A 20,252-nucleotide genomic window follows, 5' to 3' on the forward strand; every position below is an offset into this window, starting at 1 on the left:
TTCTTGCTTTGGATATGAGGCTTAGTTCCCATACAAGCACAACATTTGAGGGCTGGGTGAAAAATAAGATATTGTATAGAGTAGCAGTTAAAATGTCAGAACTGATGTGACCTGTATTTACCTCTTACACTCAGTCACAATAGGTGACTTTTGGCCCTTCGCTGTCTCTGTCTTATCTACCTCCAGGGTTGTTGTTGTTGTTGTTAAAAAAAACAACCCTGATTTTTTTATTGAAAGTTTTCAAAACAATACAGTAAAAACCAATCTAATATACCTCCAGTGGTTGTTGAAGTTGAAATAGGGTAGGAAGAACCAGCTACACTTCCTTGAGCTTGGAGGAGAGGCATAATATAAATGTAATAGTAGAAATAATGAAATTACGGTGAGAGACTTGCTTGTACATAGTACAGTAATTGACTTATTTGCGCTAGTACACAATGTATCATTTTAGAAGACACCATGGCATTAAAAGCAGCATGTGGTGTATTACAACTTAAGGAAGCAGCACCATGATTTGATTTTAATACTGTTTTCACTCTTATTCCTGTCACGTTTTTTTCTTGATGAAAGACGGTGGTATCAAACTGGGCTTCTGTTGCTAAAATTACAAGTGCTGTCCATTTTTAGAAGGGTTATAGAGTTCAGAGTCAGGATTGTGGAATTACATTACAGGCTCTGTTAGACACTCAGAAGAATTTGAGAAATGACCAGTTGTAATCCAAGAGGTAAATATAACATACTTTTTTTTCAGCACCTGCACTTGTAAGGCATATTTTTATTTCAGATCAGGCTGCCAATATGCAAGTGGTTCTACATTCAGTGCTGTCCTTGTATTATCTGTTTGGAGATGAGATAATACCATCCCATGTTTTTCCCAAGGCGAGATGGCATGGTTTTGAACTTGCTAGTAACTGGAACAGTGCTTTTTAAAAAACATTATTATTGTGGCTGCTTACAGTCCAATATCTTTATTTCATGACATACCAACAACACATCTTCAAAAGTGCTATTTTGGCACTTACAAGCAACAGAATGTAAAATAGGAATCAGGTTCTGTTTATTTAACATTGATGTAAAAACAGTAATCTTTATAGTGGTATCCTATGTGCTCCTGTTATTTAAAATAGGTAGCAATTCTGAAATTATTTGTGAACAGTCCAGAAATTAAGATATTAAACAGTAGCTGTTAAGAAAGTAAATGTTTTCCTACACTACCTCTCACAACAAGCTTTCTTGCACCATTCTACAAAACTTGTGGATGAAAGGAGAGTACTTCTTCAGATGAAAAAAGTATTCTTAATACATTCTTGTTCATGTGTTACTATTTGGACAAGCCTAAGCCTGTTCAACTTGAGTGAGGCCACCAAATCCAATTCCTTTAGGACCAAAATTCTTTGCATAGCAAACTGGAAAAGAAAGAAAGGCATAATGTTTGAGCTGTTTTCATGTGGCACTCAACACAAAACATATCCCATACTTCCTTCAATGCCATCCCTGAAACTCAGCTTCTCCAAAAGAAGCCTTTGGAACAACCAATAACATACTGTAACTAAGCCAAAGTATGTGTAATTTAAATGGGATTGGGAGGAATTCAGTATAGCACTACAACAACTGTTCCATGAGTGGAAGCTTTTCCACTTGCCAGATGGAATGATCCCCCTTCGCTCTGCCTGTGTACTGTTTTGGGGGTTCTGAGCCTGAAGAGCCAATTGGGGTAGGGGCAAAACCCCATTATACTAACAGATCAATGGCCCTTTGCCTCATTTCACATGCGTGAGAAGGAGAGGAAAGGCACCAGGGGAAGAGGGTATCCTGCATTTCCTTGCCTCAGCATCACTGGTAGGTTGGGGTGGGAAGATTCAGAATAGTGTGGTGTCAAGACACGGGGGTATCTCATACTTGAGGGAGGAGCTCGATATGTTTTCTCAAATGTTTAGTTAGCCCAGCCCTGAGAAAACAATTTGATCCTGTGAAAATTTGCACCTAAAATTCATTCCCATCCTGACCCCCTCCCCTTTGGTTTAATAATATTTCCAGTTTCTGGTAGAAACTCAGTGCTATTGCAGCTCAAATGTGAGCAGTAGAGGCAGCTTCTTTCTTTAAGGACCTTTAAGAAAACCAAGTGGCAGCGGAGTTTCACTCTGAAAACAAGATTTTTTGGTAACTCCACAAGTCTTCAAGGGAGGCACCTTAATTTGTCTGAATTAGGTTTGAGGCACGACAACTACACTTGCCTTTACAGTAAATCTCTCCATCTTTATCTGTGACATTTGTAGACTCTAGACTCTTCCCACATAAAGCACATCGGAAGCATGTCTTGTGCCACGGCTGAAACGGAAAGCAAAAGGGTATTAAGGAAATCATAGACATTGCAGGTTTTCCTTTCCAAGGTGTTTGCATTGGTAAATAAAGAGATTAACTCCCTTTACACAGACACCCACACACCTCTCCCCAGATTTCACATTTTCAACAGCTCAGGTGGAAATCTATTAGCAGACTGACTGGAAGAGATGGAATCGATTATTCTCCTGTAGGGAGGGAATGTGATCCTTGATATGGGTTGTCTCTGCCTATCTCACCACTGGCAGGAAGTTAAAACTTTTGAGGGAGACATCAGGGGCAGGACCACCCCCTAACTCCAGATCTACTCCCTGCCTTTGCCACTTGAGGAAGGCTTCCTGCCCTGCTCTAGGCACAGCAAAAGAAAAAGGTGGGAACGCCATCTTGGAAAGGATTTCAAGAATATAGTGAATTGCTTTGCTATATTATTGGATGTCATCTTTATTTACAAGATGAGGTTGGTGGACACCCAAATAAATAATGCCCCATTCTCTGAAAGGGACTGTTACCTCAGTGCTCTACTGGGTTGCTTTCCTCTCTTGTACATTTGTCATGCAGCCACTTGGCAGTCCCAACACACATTCCAAGATTGACTCATCTTCCTCAGATGATCTGTCCTTTGGAAGGAAGGTTCTCCAGAGGGTAGCCTAGCTGTTTGTCAGACAAAGTCTTCCTGGATTTATATGGACACTGCTTTATTATATTCTACTCAAAAGAATGGCCTCCAACCCCATCTGGTAAAAATGGAAAGTGAATTTCTATTTACAGATAAGAGTTGGAGGACATTCTGCCCACCTCTCCTTCCTCTTGAGACCACCTCTGGTGTGGGCTGGGTTTTAGGGCTTTTGCCTGCATCATGCATATCATGTTTAGTGCTTGTGTTTGTTTTGTTCCATCCAATTGCTGATCTACTTTCTAAGTTTCCATGGTTTATATGGTTCCTGTGCTTTTTTGTTTTGTGGGGGCTGAGGAATAATAGGACTGGGGAGTTGTAAGGATCCCAAGAGACATCTGGTCCAACCCCCTGCAATGCTGGAATCTCAACACGTGAGTTGTTCCTCCTTTGACAGTTTGGACTGGAGGGCAAGGCAATTCCTCTCCCTGGAAGAAGAGGCAAAAGACTTGGAAGGGCCTGCCTATCCTGATTAGAGGGAGACATCATTTGACCCAGAGAATGTCCTCCAGTTCCATCTGTAAATAGAAATTCACACCAAGTACCAATTTCCATTTCCTGATATTGGAGAACACTATAAAGAACATAGAAGGAATTTGACATCACACTTTTACAAACATGCTGTTAGTACAGGCAGTTCTGCTTGCCTGACAGAATGATCTCGCCTCTCCTCCCCCCACTCACCATTCTGGGGGTTCTCGGAGAACCCCACCCCATAGCAAATAGGCATGTGGCAGGTGCAGGGAGACTGGAAAGCCCCATTGCACTGGTGTCCTTCCGTGGGGCAGCAGAGATATTGGAGAGAGGAATAAACATTAAGCTTTCTATTACATAAAGCTAATCGGTATTTGACTGGGAAGTTAGCCTCTTCTGCAATCAAGCCCTCCAGCCTCAGGAAAATACATTTAGAATCCATTTCCGGCAACTGGTAGAAATCTTGAGTTTTAAGGATATAAACTCAATTACCAGCTGAAATTAGACAAGAGCATTCGTGTCATGATGTTTGCATGCCTACTGAAGACATTTCTGTTTAATACGTTTTCCCCTGGGGTTTGACCCAGTCATTTGTGGAATATTAATTGTGTTTTTTAAATAGAATTTGTGAAGATGGCTATAGAGTTTGATGTTTTTAGAGCTGTGTTTTAGTCTATTTTTATCTTGTACCTCCCACCTTCAATGGCTTCAGCTTAGAATGGTTTTTACATTTGTTAAATAATATTTTTTAGTTGCCTTAATAAAAGCAAAGCTGTTGCAGTAAAATTAGTAAAATTATGTTGCATATGATTTTATGTGAAGTCTTAAAACATTTTATCTCTATGTGGAATTTAAATGCAGCTTATTTTGTTTTCTTTTAATCTGGTCTATGGGCTTACCTATTCCAACAGGGAAGTTGATTGTTTGAATTAAATGTAGAACAGAAGCATGCCTTTACAAGTCAACCCTAAATGTGTCTTTTCAGAAGCAACACCAAGCAGTTAGCACTCTCATGCGCTTTCCATTCTCTTTCATTAAAATTTCAATTTTGGCAGCTGCCCCTCTGCTATAATGCAATGGCACTTTACCTGCTTAGCGCGTTTCTTACCTTTCCTCCTCCCATTATCTTCTCTGCAGCATACACTGACTTCCCACAACGAGGGCATTTATCAACATCGCCAAATTTTTTGGCAAACTTTGAAGGGTTGGTAGGAGTGGAAGGACGAGCTGGCTTTGGTGAGCTGATGACAAGAATGTTCAGTGCACATTAAGCTTTCTATCTTGGAGCAGCTAAATTAAGCACTACAAGCAGAAGACGTGTCGTGGCATCCGTAACAAAACAATAATCACTTTTGGTTGAAGAATACAAATACTTTATACAAAAAGAGAGGGCATTCTGTGGAGGCAGAAAGTAGCCGCCATGCCTAAGGTAAAGGTAAAGGGAGCCCTGACCATTAGGTCCAGTCATGACCGACTCTGGGGTTGCAGCGCTCATCTCGCTTTACTGGCCGAGGGAGCCGGCGTACAGCTTCCGGATCATGTGGCCAGCATGACTAAGCCGCTTCTGGCGAACCAGAGCAACGCACGGAAACACCGTTTACCTTCCCGCCAGAGTGGTACCTATTTATCTACTTGCACTTTGACGTGCTTTCGAACTGCTAGGTTGGCAGGAGCAGGGACTGAGCAACGGGAGCTCACCCTGTCGCGGGGTTTCGAACTTCAGACCTTTTGATCGGCAAGTCCTAGGCTCTGTGGTTTAACCCACAGTGCCACCCGCATCCTGCCGCCATTCCTACTACCCTTCAATAACCCTCTCCTCCATGAGATGTAACGTGCAGTGGTACCTCGGTTTTCAAACGTAATCCATTCCCGAAGAGTTCTGAAACATTCGAAAACTGAAAACTCAAAAGCCGATAGCTAGGCCTCAGGATCTTGCACTCAGCGGAAGCTGCATGGCATGTTCGACTTCCGAGGCATGTTCAAAAACCAAAGCATTTACCGGTACTTCCAGGTTTACGGCATTCAAAAACCAAAATGTTCGTCAACCGATACATTAAAAAACCGAGGTACCACTGTACTTGGAAGTAAGTCCTATCAATTTTCAAATAAGTTTCCTTAAGGTTACAGCTTTGGGAAATAATAATAATATTATTCTACAAGTGATGAAAATCTTTATGGAATTAACATATTCATGCCACCACACATCTTGTAATGCTCCTTTTCTTATTCTTACTGTGTTGCAATTGTAACCTTTCATTCCATGTCTTTATGAACATAGAATTCTCCAAATGAAACAGTCCCCGCCCCCCAATATAAAATACCCACAGTCATTTTTCTGCCCGCCTTCCTTAGACAATACAGATTGCATTGTGGCTATTCAAGTATTAATAACATCTCAGTACAATGCAGAAAAATAATTTCATCGTTGTACTAAGAACCCATCCCTTTGATTGTACTGCACTTAATGAGTCAAAATTGCAGTGAATAGTAAAGACTGTGACAATATGTAAAGCAAGGGCTCTTTCTGTAGTGTAATTGCCCACTGGCATAGGAAATCTTTTTCAAGTAATATTCTGCAGGGACAGAACATCATTAAAATGGATAAAAATTATTAGATCTATTGAAGAAAAGTCTGCGCTACAGCTTCCCCTGCGTGTTGTTATGGAAACTAATGAAGTGACTTGATGCAACAGAGGCCATAATTATTATTTGTTAAAAACCGAGGATTCCACTCACTGCTGCAGATCCAGCCCAAGATGCTCTCCAGTGTCTGTGCTGAGGCAGCCTGCACCTTGTCCAAAGCCAATCCCTTTTGGGCCATATTTTCTCCCATAACAAGTTTTGCAGTAGATTTCAGATTCGTGGGCTGCTACTGTCGTACTGTCCAGAGCTTTTCGGCAGGCCACTAGAAAGGAAGCAAATGCACTGAAACATATGCACCTGCAGTTTGCTATAGATTTCAGGGAGTTGGACAGAAGAGGGTTCCTGGATCCAAAGGTCTACTAAAAGCTACTTAATAATCAGTGGCAAAGTATGCTACTCACATCTGGGGTGTTAGTAAAATTACAGGTAAATGGCCTGGAAAAGTTAGGAGAGCAAATACTAAATGGTAGAGGTCTTTGTTTCAAATCTCTCCTCAGCCACAAACTCTTTAAGTTGTTTCGGGCAAACCACATACAGTCCTGCCCTCTCCACAACAGGAGTAACAGGACTGGTCTACCTTACAGGGCTGTTGTAAAGATTACTAAGAAGATCAATGTGAAGTGCTTTGGAGATTCATAAATGCTGCATATATTTTTTAAGGTCTGGTCTTATTAAGCCTTGCTTGTGTCTCATAAATGTGTATTACATCTAAGCTACCATTTTGGGAAGTAATTGCTTTCTGATTCTAAAAGTGATTATTACCTCTACACATATTAACAGAACTTAGTAAAGCCATCACCAGAATTGTAACCTGCTTCAATTCTTATTCATACTTTGCTTCAGTTGTGGAAAATGCCATATTCTCTTCAGACATAAAACACCCTGATACAATGAGTGGTATAAAATGGAAGAAATGCCACTGGAGATATTTAATTTTCTATCACTGGATTTTGGATCCAGTCCTACATAGTGAAGAAATAGGAGAGTAGGGGAAAGAGAGAAACCAAAATTCCTACAGAGTTCAATGGGATTTACTCTTAGATGATGATGATGACGACGACGACGACGACAACAACAACAACAACAACAACAACAACAACAACAACAACAACAACAACAACAACAACAACAATTTATTATTTATACCCCACCCATCTGGCTGAGTTTCCCCAGCCACTCTGGGCAGCTCCCAATCGAGTGTTAAAAACAATACAGCATTAAATATTAAAAACTTCCCTAAACAGGGCTGCTTTCAGGTGTCTTTTAAAAATAGAATAGCTGCTTATTTCCTCAACATCTGACAGGAGGGTGTTCCACAGGGCAGGCACCACTACCAAGAAGGCCCTCTGTCTGGTTCCCTGTAACCCCACTTCTCGGAATGAGGGAACCGCCAGAAGGCCCTTGGCACTGAATCTCAGTGTCCTGGCTGAATGAAGGGGGTGGAGATGCTCCTTCAGGTATACAGGACCGAGGCCATTTAGGGCTTTAAAGGTCAGCACCAACACTTTGAATTGTGCTCAGAAACGTACTGGGAGCCAATGCAGATCTCTCAGGACTGGTGTTATGTGGTCCCGGCAGCCACTCCCAGTCACCAATCTAGCTGCCGCATTCTAGATTAATTGCAGTTTCCGGGTCACTTTCAAAGGTAGCCCCACGTAGAGCGTGTTGCAGTAGTCCAAGCGGGAGATAACTAGAGCATGCACCACTCTGGCGAGACAGTCCACTGACAGGTAGTGTAACAGCCTGCGTACCAGATTGAGCTGGTAGACAGCCGCCTTGGACACAGAATTGACCTGTGCCTACATGGACAGCTGTGAGTCCAGAACGACTCCCAGGCTGCGTACCTGGTCCTTCAGGGGCACAGTTACCCCATTCAGGACCAGGGAGTCCCACCCTACCCCCCCAAAACAGTACTTCTGTCTTGTCAGGATTCAGCTTCAATCTGTTAGCTACCATACATCCTCCAACCACCTCCAGGCACTCACACAGGACATTCACCACCTTCACTGGTTCTGATTTAAAAGAGAGGTAGAGCTGGGTGTCATCCGCATACTGATGAATACCCAGCCCAAACCCCCTGATGATCTCTCCCAGCGGCTTCATATAGATATTAAAAAGCATGGGGGAGAGGACAGAACCCTGAGTCACCCCACAAGTGAGAGCCCAGGAGTCTGAACACTCATCCCCCAACACCACTTTCTGGACACGGCCCAGGAGAAAGGAGCGGAACCACTGTATAACAGTGCCCCCAGCTCCCAGCCCCTCTAGACGGTCCAGTAGGATGTTATGGTTGATGGTGTCAAAGGCCGCTGAGAGATCCAGCAGAACTAGGAAACAGCTCTCACCTTTGTCCCTAGCCCACCGGAGATAATCGACCAGCGCGACCAAGGCAGTTTCAGTCCCATGGTGAGGCCTGAATCCCAATCGGAAGGGATCCAAATGGTCCGCATCCTCCAGGCGTGCTTGGAGTTGTTCAGCAACAACCCGCTCAATCACCTTGCCCAAGAATGGTAGATTTGAGACTGAATCAATAGTTGGCCATATTGGCTGGGTCTAAAGATGTTTTTTTAAGAAACAGTTTAATGATTGCCTCTTTCAGCGGGCCTGGGAAGGTTCCCTCACAGAGGGAAGCATTCACCACCCCACAGAGCCCATCGCCCAGCCCTTCCCAGCTCGCTTTTATTAGCCAGGAGGGGCAAGGATCAAGGAGGCAGGTGGTCAGTTTCACTCGTCCAAGCAGCCTGTCCACATCCTCAGAGGTAACAGATTGGAATTGATCCCATGTAACAGGACTCTAGCACTCTCTTGCCCCGGCCCTGCTCCCATGATGAAGTCTACCTCCTTCTGAATCTGAGCAACTTTATCTGCAAAAAACTTTGCAAAAGCATTGCAGGAGATCTTGGGGTCCCTACTAGGCCCCGGTGATGAAGGTGGTTCCGATAGATTGCGAACCACCTGAAAGAGTCTCCTGCTGCTGTTTTCTGCAGGTGCAATAGAGGCAATGAAGAAGGTCCTCTTCGCTGTCGCCATTGCCACTTGGCAGGCTCGACATTGAGCTCTAACCTGTGTCCGGTCCAATTCAGAGTGAGTTTTCCGCCACCAGCGTTCTAGCCACCTCAACGATTGTTTCATTGCCCTCAGCTCCGGGGATTACATTGTTGTCCTAAAATTAAGACCAGTAAAGCAAGACATTTCTGGCACTATATGAAGCTGATCTGTCCCTTTTCTGCATTCTTCTCTGTGAAAAAATGATTTTGTGTGTCTGTGTGTGTAAGGGGAGTGGTGTAGATAAAGTGCTTCTATTTTTGGCCCCTCTGGGACAGAGTATCTGTTTGCTGCAACAGATGGAGTCAAAGCCCTTGAAGTGCTATTGTTGAAACAGCTCCGAGATATTCGTCAATCTGCTGGCAGAGGCAGCACAGCCGCCATGAATTAGTTTTAGGCTTACAAATTGTGATCATGCCACATGTCCACCACAGATGTGCTGTAAGTAAAAGTCAGCTGGGAAGCAAAGTAAGTAAATAGCAAGCCACACATGAAAGAGTATCTTTCAAGTCAGTCACAGGGCTGCAGATAATAGGTGGGCATTTAATTTTTTTAAAAATGGAGGAAGGGTACTTTTCTGCCTGCATTATACTACAGAAATAGGAAGAGGATGGTGATATTGTGCATTTGATGGCACATTATGAGCTGCTTTTACCTCTCTAGTTTTTGATTATTTTTTTATTTAATCTCTGATTGAATCTTTGCTGTAGCTGATTTTGTTACTTTTATGGACTGGTGTGGTTTTAGTGTTTTACCAGGGGAATCGAGATTCTTGTTGCTTTGCTTTAAGTTATTATTATTGCTATCATAATCTATATATTAATTTATTAATTATGCCCCCGTATTTGAATAATGTAGCCAGCATATTGTACAGCATGAGCGTAAGATCATATACTATATACATATACAGTGGAATCTTGGTTTTCAAATGTAATCCATTCCAGAAGACTGAGAAAATCGAAAAGCAATGGGCGGTCAGCAAGTTCAATGGGGAAAATGGAAAAACATGCCACGGAAACCATTTGACTTCCAAGGCGTGTTCAGTAACAGAAGCAATTACTTCCAGGTTTTTGGCATTCGGGTTCCGAATTGTTCGGCCTCCGAGACGCTCGAAAACCGAGGTTCCTCTGTATATAAAACTAACAAAGTTTCAAAAAGCAATACAAAAGAATGTATAACCTAAACCATACCAACAGCAGCACAGCTAGAAGATATTACACATTCACAATGCAAGTAAAGGCATGTTCACTCAGAAATAAATCCTGCTCACTTCAATGGAACTAATTTCCAAGTAAGCACGTATGGGACTGCAGCCCACAACTGACAGCAATAAACCTAGATTTACATCAAAGTCTTCAAACAAAGGGTATCTGCAATTTCTGGCAATACTCACCTGCTGACTATGCCAGCAGGGCATGAAGCTCAAGATGGACAGAACTGGTGCACTTTATAACAGAAAACTTGTATCCAATAACATAAAAGGTGTATTGACATCTTCAGCCTGATAGAATGTCTTTAATGATAGTAGCATGTGCTTCACAAATGCTCCTGTTCATTCCAATAAATCAGGATTTTGATATCAGTTTATGTGGTTTACTGTTGGTAGAGGACATCTTTGGGCTTCCCCCCCTTTTTTATACTTTCAGGATGAGAAATGCCACCGCCTGCTGAGGCAGAGTGCTGCCTGCCTCCCTAGTAGAGGCAGAAACTATGTATAGAGAAACTGAATTGTGAATAGCCCACTTAAAGTGTGGGTAGACCTGCCCTGCACCATTCACTGTCAGTCTGTCATTCAGAGAGCCAGCAAGAAAAATAATTACTGATCAGGGTTGTAGAGGCAGGAAGTCCTTTCTAAAGTTTAACCAGAACTCAGCTTTCCTATACTTTAAAACCATCACTCTTTATCCTATCTTCAATGGATCTCACTTAAAATTACGGGAAAGTAAATGAGGGTTGAACATTAGAGGAGAATGTCTTACCAATCAGGGACAATCAGTAAGGAAAACAAGCTGCTGTCTGCCAGCCATCAATCCTTCTCGGTCCATGCCTTGCTAAGCAATTCCTTTTTTAAACCTTGTCCTCTCCCCCTTAACTTTATCTGATGCTCGTATTGTTTGATTTGAAACATCTGCTTTTATTGTTTTTTAATATTTTGTTGGGAGTCAGCCAGAGTAGTTGGAGCAGCCCTGTCAGATGTAAAAGGTAAAGGGTAAAGGGACCCCTGACCATTAGGTCCAGTCATGACCGACTCTGGGGTTGCGGCACTCATCTTGCTTTATTGGCCAAGGGAGCCGGCGTACAGCTTCCGGGTCATGTGGCCAGCATGACTAAGCCGCTTCTGGCGAACCAGAACAGCGCACGGAAACGCTGTTTACCTTTCTGCTGGAGCGGTACCTATTTATCTACTTGCACTTTGATGTGCCTTTGAACTGCTAGGTTGGCAGGAGCAGGGACCGAGCAACGGGAGCTCACCCCGTTGCGGAGATTCAAACCGCCGACCTTCTGATCGGCAAGTCCTAGGCTCTGTGGTTTAACCCACAGCACCACCCATATAAATAATAAAGGTGTTGTTGTTGAGTTAAACTGAGTGTAATTTCTTCCCTATTCTTCACTGAAGATCATAACTTGTCGGCATTCCTCTGTCCCAAGAGACAGTGGTGTGTGCCTCTAGTCAAACCACTGTGTTAGCAGCACCAGCATGACCTCCCCAGGGCACAAGCCTGGGCAGTGTGTATGGAGGTTCTGGGCTGCCCAGGCAACAAGACCCCATGCTCAACCTAGCTGATGTGGCCCCAAGGAAACAGAGCAATATGTTGGGCACAGCTTGGCTGCAGGTGTTGCTGGAAGGAAGCATGCAAGGTGTCATCCAACCATCTTTGGGGCTCCACCCTGAATTTGTGCAGCAGAGGGTTAGGATTAGAGTTTTCCTTCTCCTAGATGGGCTACCTTCCCAGGTTGACAACCTCCTCTACCCCTCAGATAATAACTATTCCACCATAAACCTCCATTTCCCACATATTCCTTTCAGTTTAGATGAGTAGGATTAGTGCCACAATCAACTGTAGTATAAGGTTACCAGATGTCCCCATTTCCCAGGGACAGTCCCTGGATTTACAAATCAGTCCCCATACAAAATCCATTGAAGTTGAAAAGTGTTCCCGGATTCATTGAAAAAAAATCTGGTAACCTTACTGTAGTACATTGTGGATTCGCTGGTGAAATAAAATAGCAGAGATCCACTTACTGCAATGGAAGCACGTCTTATGAAAACTACGGCCATTACACTGGATTTCTTCAGCATGGTAGACAGTCTTGTCACACGCACCACATTTGGCTCCACCTCCCCAGTTTGGCATCCTTGAAACTTTCAACTGGTTTGCAATGACACCTTTAAACCAAAATACAAATGAGTCAGAATGAGAACATATTAGTAACCTAGTTTGCTCTCTCATACCTCTCTCTTTAGTAGTGGTCAGCGTTCCGGCAGCCCTTCAGAATGTCCCCTAGAAGGAAGCTACGTCATGATGTGGCATTATTCTAGAGCATTCTGGGGGAAGCAATGGTGGGCTCCTAGAGGGTGACCACTCAGAGGAGCTCCACCGCCTCTAGTGGCAGTGGCAGAAAAGAAAGGCAAGCAGAGGTTGCTACCGCTACTGTGAAACTGATATGCCTTCCTGAGACTTTGGGGACTTCCAGATGGGTGTTTATTCAGTGCTCCTCTTGCATCAAATCTCCGTCTGGCATCAAAAGGCCAGACCATATCCCCCACCCCCCAATCTGAATTTTACCTTTCTATGGGAAAATCTAACAACAACAATCTTCTTCTTCTTTGGCGATCATTTGTAGCCAAGTAAGATTGTTTTCCATAAACATGGTTTTAACAATGAGGCTGTAAGTGACTGTGGAGGCCAATTCTGGATCCACATGTCCTTCCACAGTGGGGACATAGGTTTCTGGGCAGGAGTTGATCATGGTAAGGGTTTGCCAAGTGTGCCTTCCTCTTAGCGCATTTCTCCCTTTCATCCTGAGTTTGAGCATCTTCAAAGCCCATGACACCTTTGGTAAAGACTGTTCTCCAATTAGAGCGCTCACAGGCCAGTGTTCCTCAATTGTTGGTGTTTATACTACATTTTTTTAGATTTGCCTTGAGAGAGTCTTTAAGCCTCTTTTGTTGACCACCAGCATTATGCTTTCCATTTCTAAGTTTGGAATAGAGTAGTTGCTTTGGAAGACAATAATCAGGCATCTGCACAACATGACCGGTCCAATGAAGCTGATGTTGAAGAATCAGTGCTTCAACCCTGGTGATCTTTCCAGTACACGGGCATTAGTTTGCCTGTATTCCCAAGTGATGTGTATTCCCAACTTTTGAAGATACTGTTGATTGAATCTTTCAAGGAGTTGGAGTAGGCATTTATAAATGGCCCACGTTTCACAAGCATACAATAAGGTTGGTCATACAATAGCTTTGTAAACAAGCATTTTGGTTTCCCTGCAAATGTCCCAGTCCTCAAACACACTGCACTTCAATCTGGAGAAAGCTGCACTCGCAGAGGCCAGGTGATGCTGGATTTTGGCAACAATGTCGGCCCTTGAGGAAAATCTAACAACAACAATACCCCACTGCCAACAATCTCAGTGACCATATAGGATAGGGGCTTAATTTGCAAAGCTCCCCAATTTTTCCTGCCAATTTTGCACAGACATTTTAAGCTGAATTTAACTTTCAGCTCTGCCTTTTTAAAAAAGATGCACTCCAAGAAATGTTGCCTTCTGTGCAGCTATTAATGGTACAGAAATCCCCTCCAGTTCTGAACCAGGTACACAGCTGACATCTCTTGCTGCTCCAATTACCGTTTCATCAAAGCCTGTGATGTGTTCACACCTGCCTTCTCAAACTGCAGTTTGTTCTTTCCAAGTATTTCTCTTTTACTCCACTTGCATGCAATTGCCTCAGAGATTAAGGCGCTGCTGAACTTTTTGGATTCATCTCCACATTGAGAATAAAGTAATGGCTCTGCCACATTATTGTGGGAATATGCTGTGCCTACTAAGGCGACAACAAGGATTCTGCCTTTGAAAAGGAAATGTTGCCTAACTACACGTACTCAGCCCAGGAGGAGTGAGAGGAGATAGAGTTGCATTCCTAAAGCATTTGAACTGTCTCTTGCAATGATACATTGGGGGTACTCCTGACCATGTATATTCATCAGGAATAAGGGTATACCTGGCAGTCCAGTCCCTAGTAAACTGCTAGGAGAAATATGCCATGGTAATGGTATAGGATAACTCTATCAATTTAAAACAGGAGTGGGAAAACTTTCAGCCTGGGGGCTAAGTTCTCTTCTGGACCACCATACAGTGGTGGGTGGGGTCAGAGGCAAAAGTGAGTGTAGTAACAAATACAATTTTTATCTTTTCTATCCTCCATCCAGGCAAGCAAGAGGCATTATCAGAGGTCGAGGACAAAGTCCAGCCAGGCAAAAACACTTGGGGTGGGAAGCAAAACCAGTAATTGGTGTGGCCTGGGCCTGACAAAGAGGTCTGGAGAGCTACATTTGGACCCTAGGGTGGTTGTGCGTCATATTTTAAAGAGGACAGACTTCTGTTTGAGGAGTCATTGGAAGAAAGCCCTCTGACTGAAGTCTGTCCAGTCCAAATCTGGTTTAAACGTTAAAAATAAGAGAGTGAAGGGACCTTGAATCTGCCCATCAACAGTACTTGGACGGCAGATTAAGCAGCCACACAGCTCAGCTGGTCAGAGTCTTTCCCACCATGGTGCGATGAATCACATTTCTATTCCATTTTTTCCTCCTAAATTTTCAGTTATACATCAAAACCACCCATCAGTATCCTCTTTTGCCTACCCTATCCAGTAGGCAGCTATATTCTCTTTCACCTTATGTTTCTAGCTGAGCTCCTTTCCTTTCTTTAGCTCAGTCTTCTCACTTATTCCCCCCTGAGCAGATGCTATTTTATCACAGCTTGCTATGTGGTGTTGCTCAGCGACGGAAGTTAAAAGGAATTCTTTCCCGCAGGCATCGTGTCTCTGATATGATACGGTTGGTTATGAAGGCAGACTGCAGAATGAATTCCCACATGCTGGATTTTACAGCACAGCGATGCACACGTCTGCGCAGAGCATTTGAAAGTGTATCGGCTCAAAAAGGATATTGTAGGATTGGAAAAGAAGTAGAAAAGGAAAAGCCCAAATAATCAAGTAGCTTGAGCAAATGCCCTATGAGGAGAGGTTAAAACATTTAGGGGTTTATAGTTTAGGAGGAAAATGAAGAGGAAAGACACATTACAGAGGTTTATTGGATTATGCATGGTGTGGAGAAAATAAACAGAGAAGAGTTGTCCTCTCCTTTGCATAACTCTAGAGCCCAGGGCCAGTCTCACTGCCTGTTCAGTTGTCCTCTCTGAGCAGGTAAGCAGAGAAAAGAGTAAGATAATGGAGCAGTTTCCTTCTGTTGTGTCTCTTTGAGGTTTGATATCTCTTTCAATAGTGAGTTGCCATACATCCGGAATTTCCCGGACACAGCTGGGATTCATCTATCGAAAAGAGTATCCAGGAGGAATGGCAGCCCATATCGGCAGTGCTGAATTTTTTTGGCAAGTCCCCCCCCCCAAAAAAAGGCAAAAATTTCATGGGTGGGGGAGAATTTATTCAAAAAAAGACCAACAACTTTGCCCCCCCCCCAAATGCTCAACAACTTTTGTGCCCAGATTTTCACTTTTTGAAATATGGCAACCCTATTTTAACCTCTTATTCCTGTGCCACAGGAGTGGCTAACCTGTGGCCCTCAAAATTTTATTTGGCTCCACCTCCCATCAGCTCCAGCCAGCATGGCTGATGGTGAAGGGAGAGGAGCCACAGGGTAGCCTGTTGTAATAGTACTGAAATTGTCAGCTCCTTCTTAACCCCCTGGGTAGCTCTCTACTTCCTGGCTTCCTTTTTCTTCTTCTATCTCTTACAGAAAAGTTCCAGTTTCTCTCCTGGAAACTAGTCCTGCAGGAGTATTCATGAATAATTATTCATAAATAAACAGCAACTATACTACATTTCCCCTTTCCCTCTTTTTTTTTTAGATTAAAATGAACAATAATAGATTTGAGTGACACTTCTAACATTAGAAAGCTTACCACAGACTTACACATGCTTTCTAAAATGCATACTTATATAAATGCACTAGACATAAACATGTCTTTAAGTCTGGACGGTCTTTGGATAGCTTGGTCACTCCTAATAGTCTTCTTTTGAGTAGGTTCCACAGCCACTATATCTACCATGGGCATAGCAAAGGGGGGCAGGGGGTACCTGCTCCCCCAAATCAATACAAATCTGAGGTTCTGACCCCCCCCCCCAAAAGCCTGCTTCCCTCTAACAAAAATCATGGCTATGCCCATGATTTCTACTGTTCCATTACTGCTGTTATTACCAGATTTTTCAACATATTGCAGTCATGAGAGGTCTCTGCATCACTGTACTCAAGCTGTGGCAGGACCTTTAACAGATGTTTGACATTCTTAATTACAGTTATCTAATTATCAGTGCTAACAAGCTCAAAATAAGTAGCTGATCTGCTCCAAAGAGTTACATAGCATGCATGCTTATCTATTGGCCGATGCTGATCACCTGTGCTATTGCTAGCAACGCAGGCCAAATCTCCAACTCTGAAGTGTTGTTTCGCAGCACCAGCACATTCAGAACCTAAGAAGGCCTTTGGGCCAGGCAAAAGGTTCAACTAGGCCAGCATCCTGTTCTCACAGTAGCCAGCCTATGAGAAGGCCACAAGCAGGGCATGAGCATATCTGCACTCTCCCCACTTGTGAGGCCCAGGAGCTGGTATTCAAAGGCATGCTGCCTCCCACACTTGTTGTTTCACCTTCTCCTGAAATGGTTGGTGAATGTCTTTGAGGCCCTATCTGCAGTATACATTTAAAGCAGTATGATACCTCTTTAAACAGTCATGACTTCCCGCAAAGAACTATGAGAGCTGCAGTTTGTTAAGTGTGCTGAGAGTCGATTGGAGACCTCGATTCCCCTCACAGAGCTGCAATTCTCAGTGTGGCTTAACGATCAATCCTTGTTTCCCGAGAACTCTGGAAATTGTAGCTCTGTGAGGGAAATACAGGCCTCCTAATAACTCTCGGCTCTTACTAACTGTAGTTCCCAGGATTCTTTGAGAGAAGCCAAATATCTGGATGCTCAAGCTGATGTGATGCTGCTTTAATTGTATGGTGCAACCAAGGCCTAAGAAAAAGATCATTTGCCTCACCTTGGTTGTAGGGCCCAGGCACGAGTTTCACATAGCAAAAGCAATCTAGCAGGTGTCTCTGTTAAAGTTCTGAGCAGAGGAACTTTGCTCAGTAGGAGATTGGTGAAAGTATCTTGTATAGAGAGGCTCCTTGAAACCTGGACCTGGCAATGTGTTTAGTTATGCTAACCTTTGTATTTAAGAAGTCAAAATGAAATTAATCCAGAACCACATATCGTGCTGCATGCTTTTACAGTACCAATCACCTCTTCGGTTTGGTAATGGCTGGAAGAGAGAAAAGGGGTCTAGACCAGGGGTTGTCAACCTGGTCCCTTCTGCCCACTAGGGGGCGTTTCAGGATTCTAGGTGGGCAGTAGGGGGCACAAGCTGAATCCTCCTTCCATTGAGCACTGGTGGATGGTAAGGAAATTTTACCATCAAGAAAGATGCATTAGTGGGTGGTAGGTATAAAAAGGTTGACTACCTGTGGTCTAGATACGTCCTTCATCTTAGGTGACTGGCATTGTCATTAAGCTCAGAGATAAAAGGGGAAATGAATACTTTGGCTATATTCTGTGAGCATGGAGAGGTGATACAATCACAGCTGCTTGGCTGGTGGCAAAAAAGGAAGCACAATGTCCTCTTCATTGACTCATGTTTCAGATGTACCGCAGAATCTAGTAGGTAGATATCTGCTTTGCTCATGGCGCTTTCTTGATGTCTCTGAGTCATATTTTCTTGGATGATCAAATGCTAACTTGACATTAGAACACCACATCAACATTCGACCCAGTCCTTGCCAGGAGAGTTGTTTTCTTACTATAGCAACCTCACCCCCAAAATAAAAGTTGTGCTGAGTTTCTCTCAGTGGTGCTAGACAAAACCACAACTGAGGTATTCTTAACTGAGTCAAAGGATTTTGAATAGTGAAAGATTTATCAAGTTCTATCCTTCCTTCATAAAAATTACCCTCTAAATGTCAAAAAGAATATGGAGCAGATTTTGTGTTGATATATTACAAAAAGGAGTTGCTTTGATTCTTTCTCAGCTTAAAGCATAAAAAACCACCCCAAAATAATCTGAGCTGATATGAGTTATAAAGAAAACATAATACTGGGAAACCTATAGAAGAACAGCTGTGGACTATCAATATTGCCATTTCTAAGAGCATTACACTAAACCTGTTCTCTCACATAAATGTTGAATGCATTTGATGATACTGGATAGTGAAGATTTCAAGTTTAAGGAAATATTGACTTAGGAACACTACTGTCATAGAGTCTTTTAAAGAACAAATAGACTTCAATAAACTTCTATTTTCTTTATGAAGAAAAACACAGAAATATAACTTCACTCTTAAACAATTTCAGCTAGAGCAAAACAACTGAATTACTATTTCTTGTGACATAAGATGGCTAAGATAATTAGATGCCTAGTGCACCCACAGTTCTCTATCAGGAAACTTAAGGCCTGATTCCAGTTTAAAACAACACCATCTAATAATGAAAACTGAAGATCTGGCTGTTGTAAATTATAATTGTTTCCAAATTACTACTAGTGCTAGTATCAGGAGCAGCAAATGTTTCATTCAGTATCGGAGGTTTGACACTGCACAGCACATAATGTTCAACTTTCTAAGAGTATTTTAAAAATCTATAATTCAGAATTTTTGGATATCAAGATGCCAACCGCCACTTCTTAACATAATTTTTGCCAGCATTACATTTTTAGTTGTGCTGTACCTAAATAGATTTTCATTTATTGGAAGAAAAATTCAGAGAACCACAACACATTTGGAAGTAGCCAAAAAAAGATGTTAATAATCAACATGTCGGGAATCTTCACATAAAGCATCATGCCCCTGCAAACTTAAAATACAGAGCACTACCTTGGCTTGTAAATTAAATGAGATATAGGAAAAACATTCTCTCAATGAAAAGGAAAATGCTCAACGTGCTCCTCATTAAACATAATTGGAGCCTTTTGACACTTTATCATCATGACTTACCAGGATGAGTTGTATCCCCTTGTCTTCTGTGTCTTTTTGAAGAGCTTAAGCTGGGATCTGGAAGTCTTTAAATACTTCCAAGTAGTTACAAGCTTTGGCTAGGAAAGGGTGAGGGAAGAAGTGTGTGTGTGTGTGTGTGTGTGTGTGTGTGTGTGTGTGAAGGGGCACAGGAGAAAGGGTACGTGAGCAATGCTACTGCTATCAGGTGGCTTAAAATAACTTGTGACAAAGCCTTGGATTGAGCACCAATTATGAGCAAGTTGCAGAACAATGCAGGGCCCTCCGATTACACCCAGATGCCCTTTCCAAGTGCAGCTGCCTAGATATAAAGAAATTTAATAAATCAATGTGTCACACAGGGCATGTGCTAGGTGAGAGGTCAATAATGATTGAATCTTTAAAAATAAAATTAAAGGCAGAAACACTTCTCAACAATATAGGCAGCAATATGACGGTGTCCACAGCCACGATGCATGGTCATTAGGGAAATACCTTACATGAATACTAATTTGCGTAAAGAAAATAATATGAGAATTGTGTTGCTACAACCTAAAGCCAATAACAGTTGAGCCAGTTGGTCAGGTATCAACCATGGAGCTGGCACTCATTGCTACTTTGTCAAGCCGCAGCTCTTCTGACAAAGCCTTACAGAATGCTCTGTTCACTTTTTGTGAAGAAACAGGGCTTTCAGACATTTTGTTCTGGGTTTTTACTTGGTATCAATGGTCGCTTTTTTGCTTCAAGGGCACCTCCTGCTTAGAAGAGTCCAAAGTTCAGAGAAAGTTGTTCACAGAAGAGTAAGAAATCT

General features: G+C 42.7%; 1 protein-coding gene across 1 annotated transcript; it reads right to left on the minus strand.

The window, feature by feature from the left end:
• Positions 1-952: 952 nt before the first annotated feature.
• CSRP3 (cysteine and glycine rich protein 3) lies at positions 953-19,599 on the minus strand. The gene is made up of 6 exons (XM_028728919.2): positions 19,445-19,599; positions 12,420-12,563; positions 6,224-6,392; positions 4,596-4,728; positions 2,235-2,328; positions 953-1,406 (listed from the first exon to the last, which is right to left on the minus strand). Exons 2-6 carry the CDS (start codon positions 12,529-12,531, stop codon positions 1,336-1,338), a joined length of 579 nt encoding a protein of 192 aa, XP_028584752.2. The 5' UTR covers positions 12,532-12,563; positions 19,445-19,599; the 3' UTR covers positions 953-1,335.
• Between the last annotated feature and the right edge of the window lie 653 nt (positions 19,600-20,252).

Source organism: Podarcis muralis, chromosome 1 (assembly GCF_964188315.1).
Source record: "Podarcis muralis chromosome 1, rPodMur119.hap1.1, whole genome shotgun sequence".
Taxonomy (NCBI): domain Eukaryota; kingdom Metazoa; phylum Chordata; class Lepidosauria; order Squamata; family Lacertidae; genus Podarcis; species Podarcis muralis.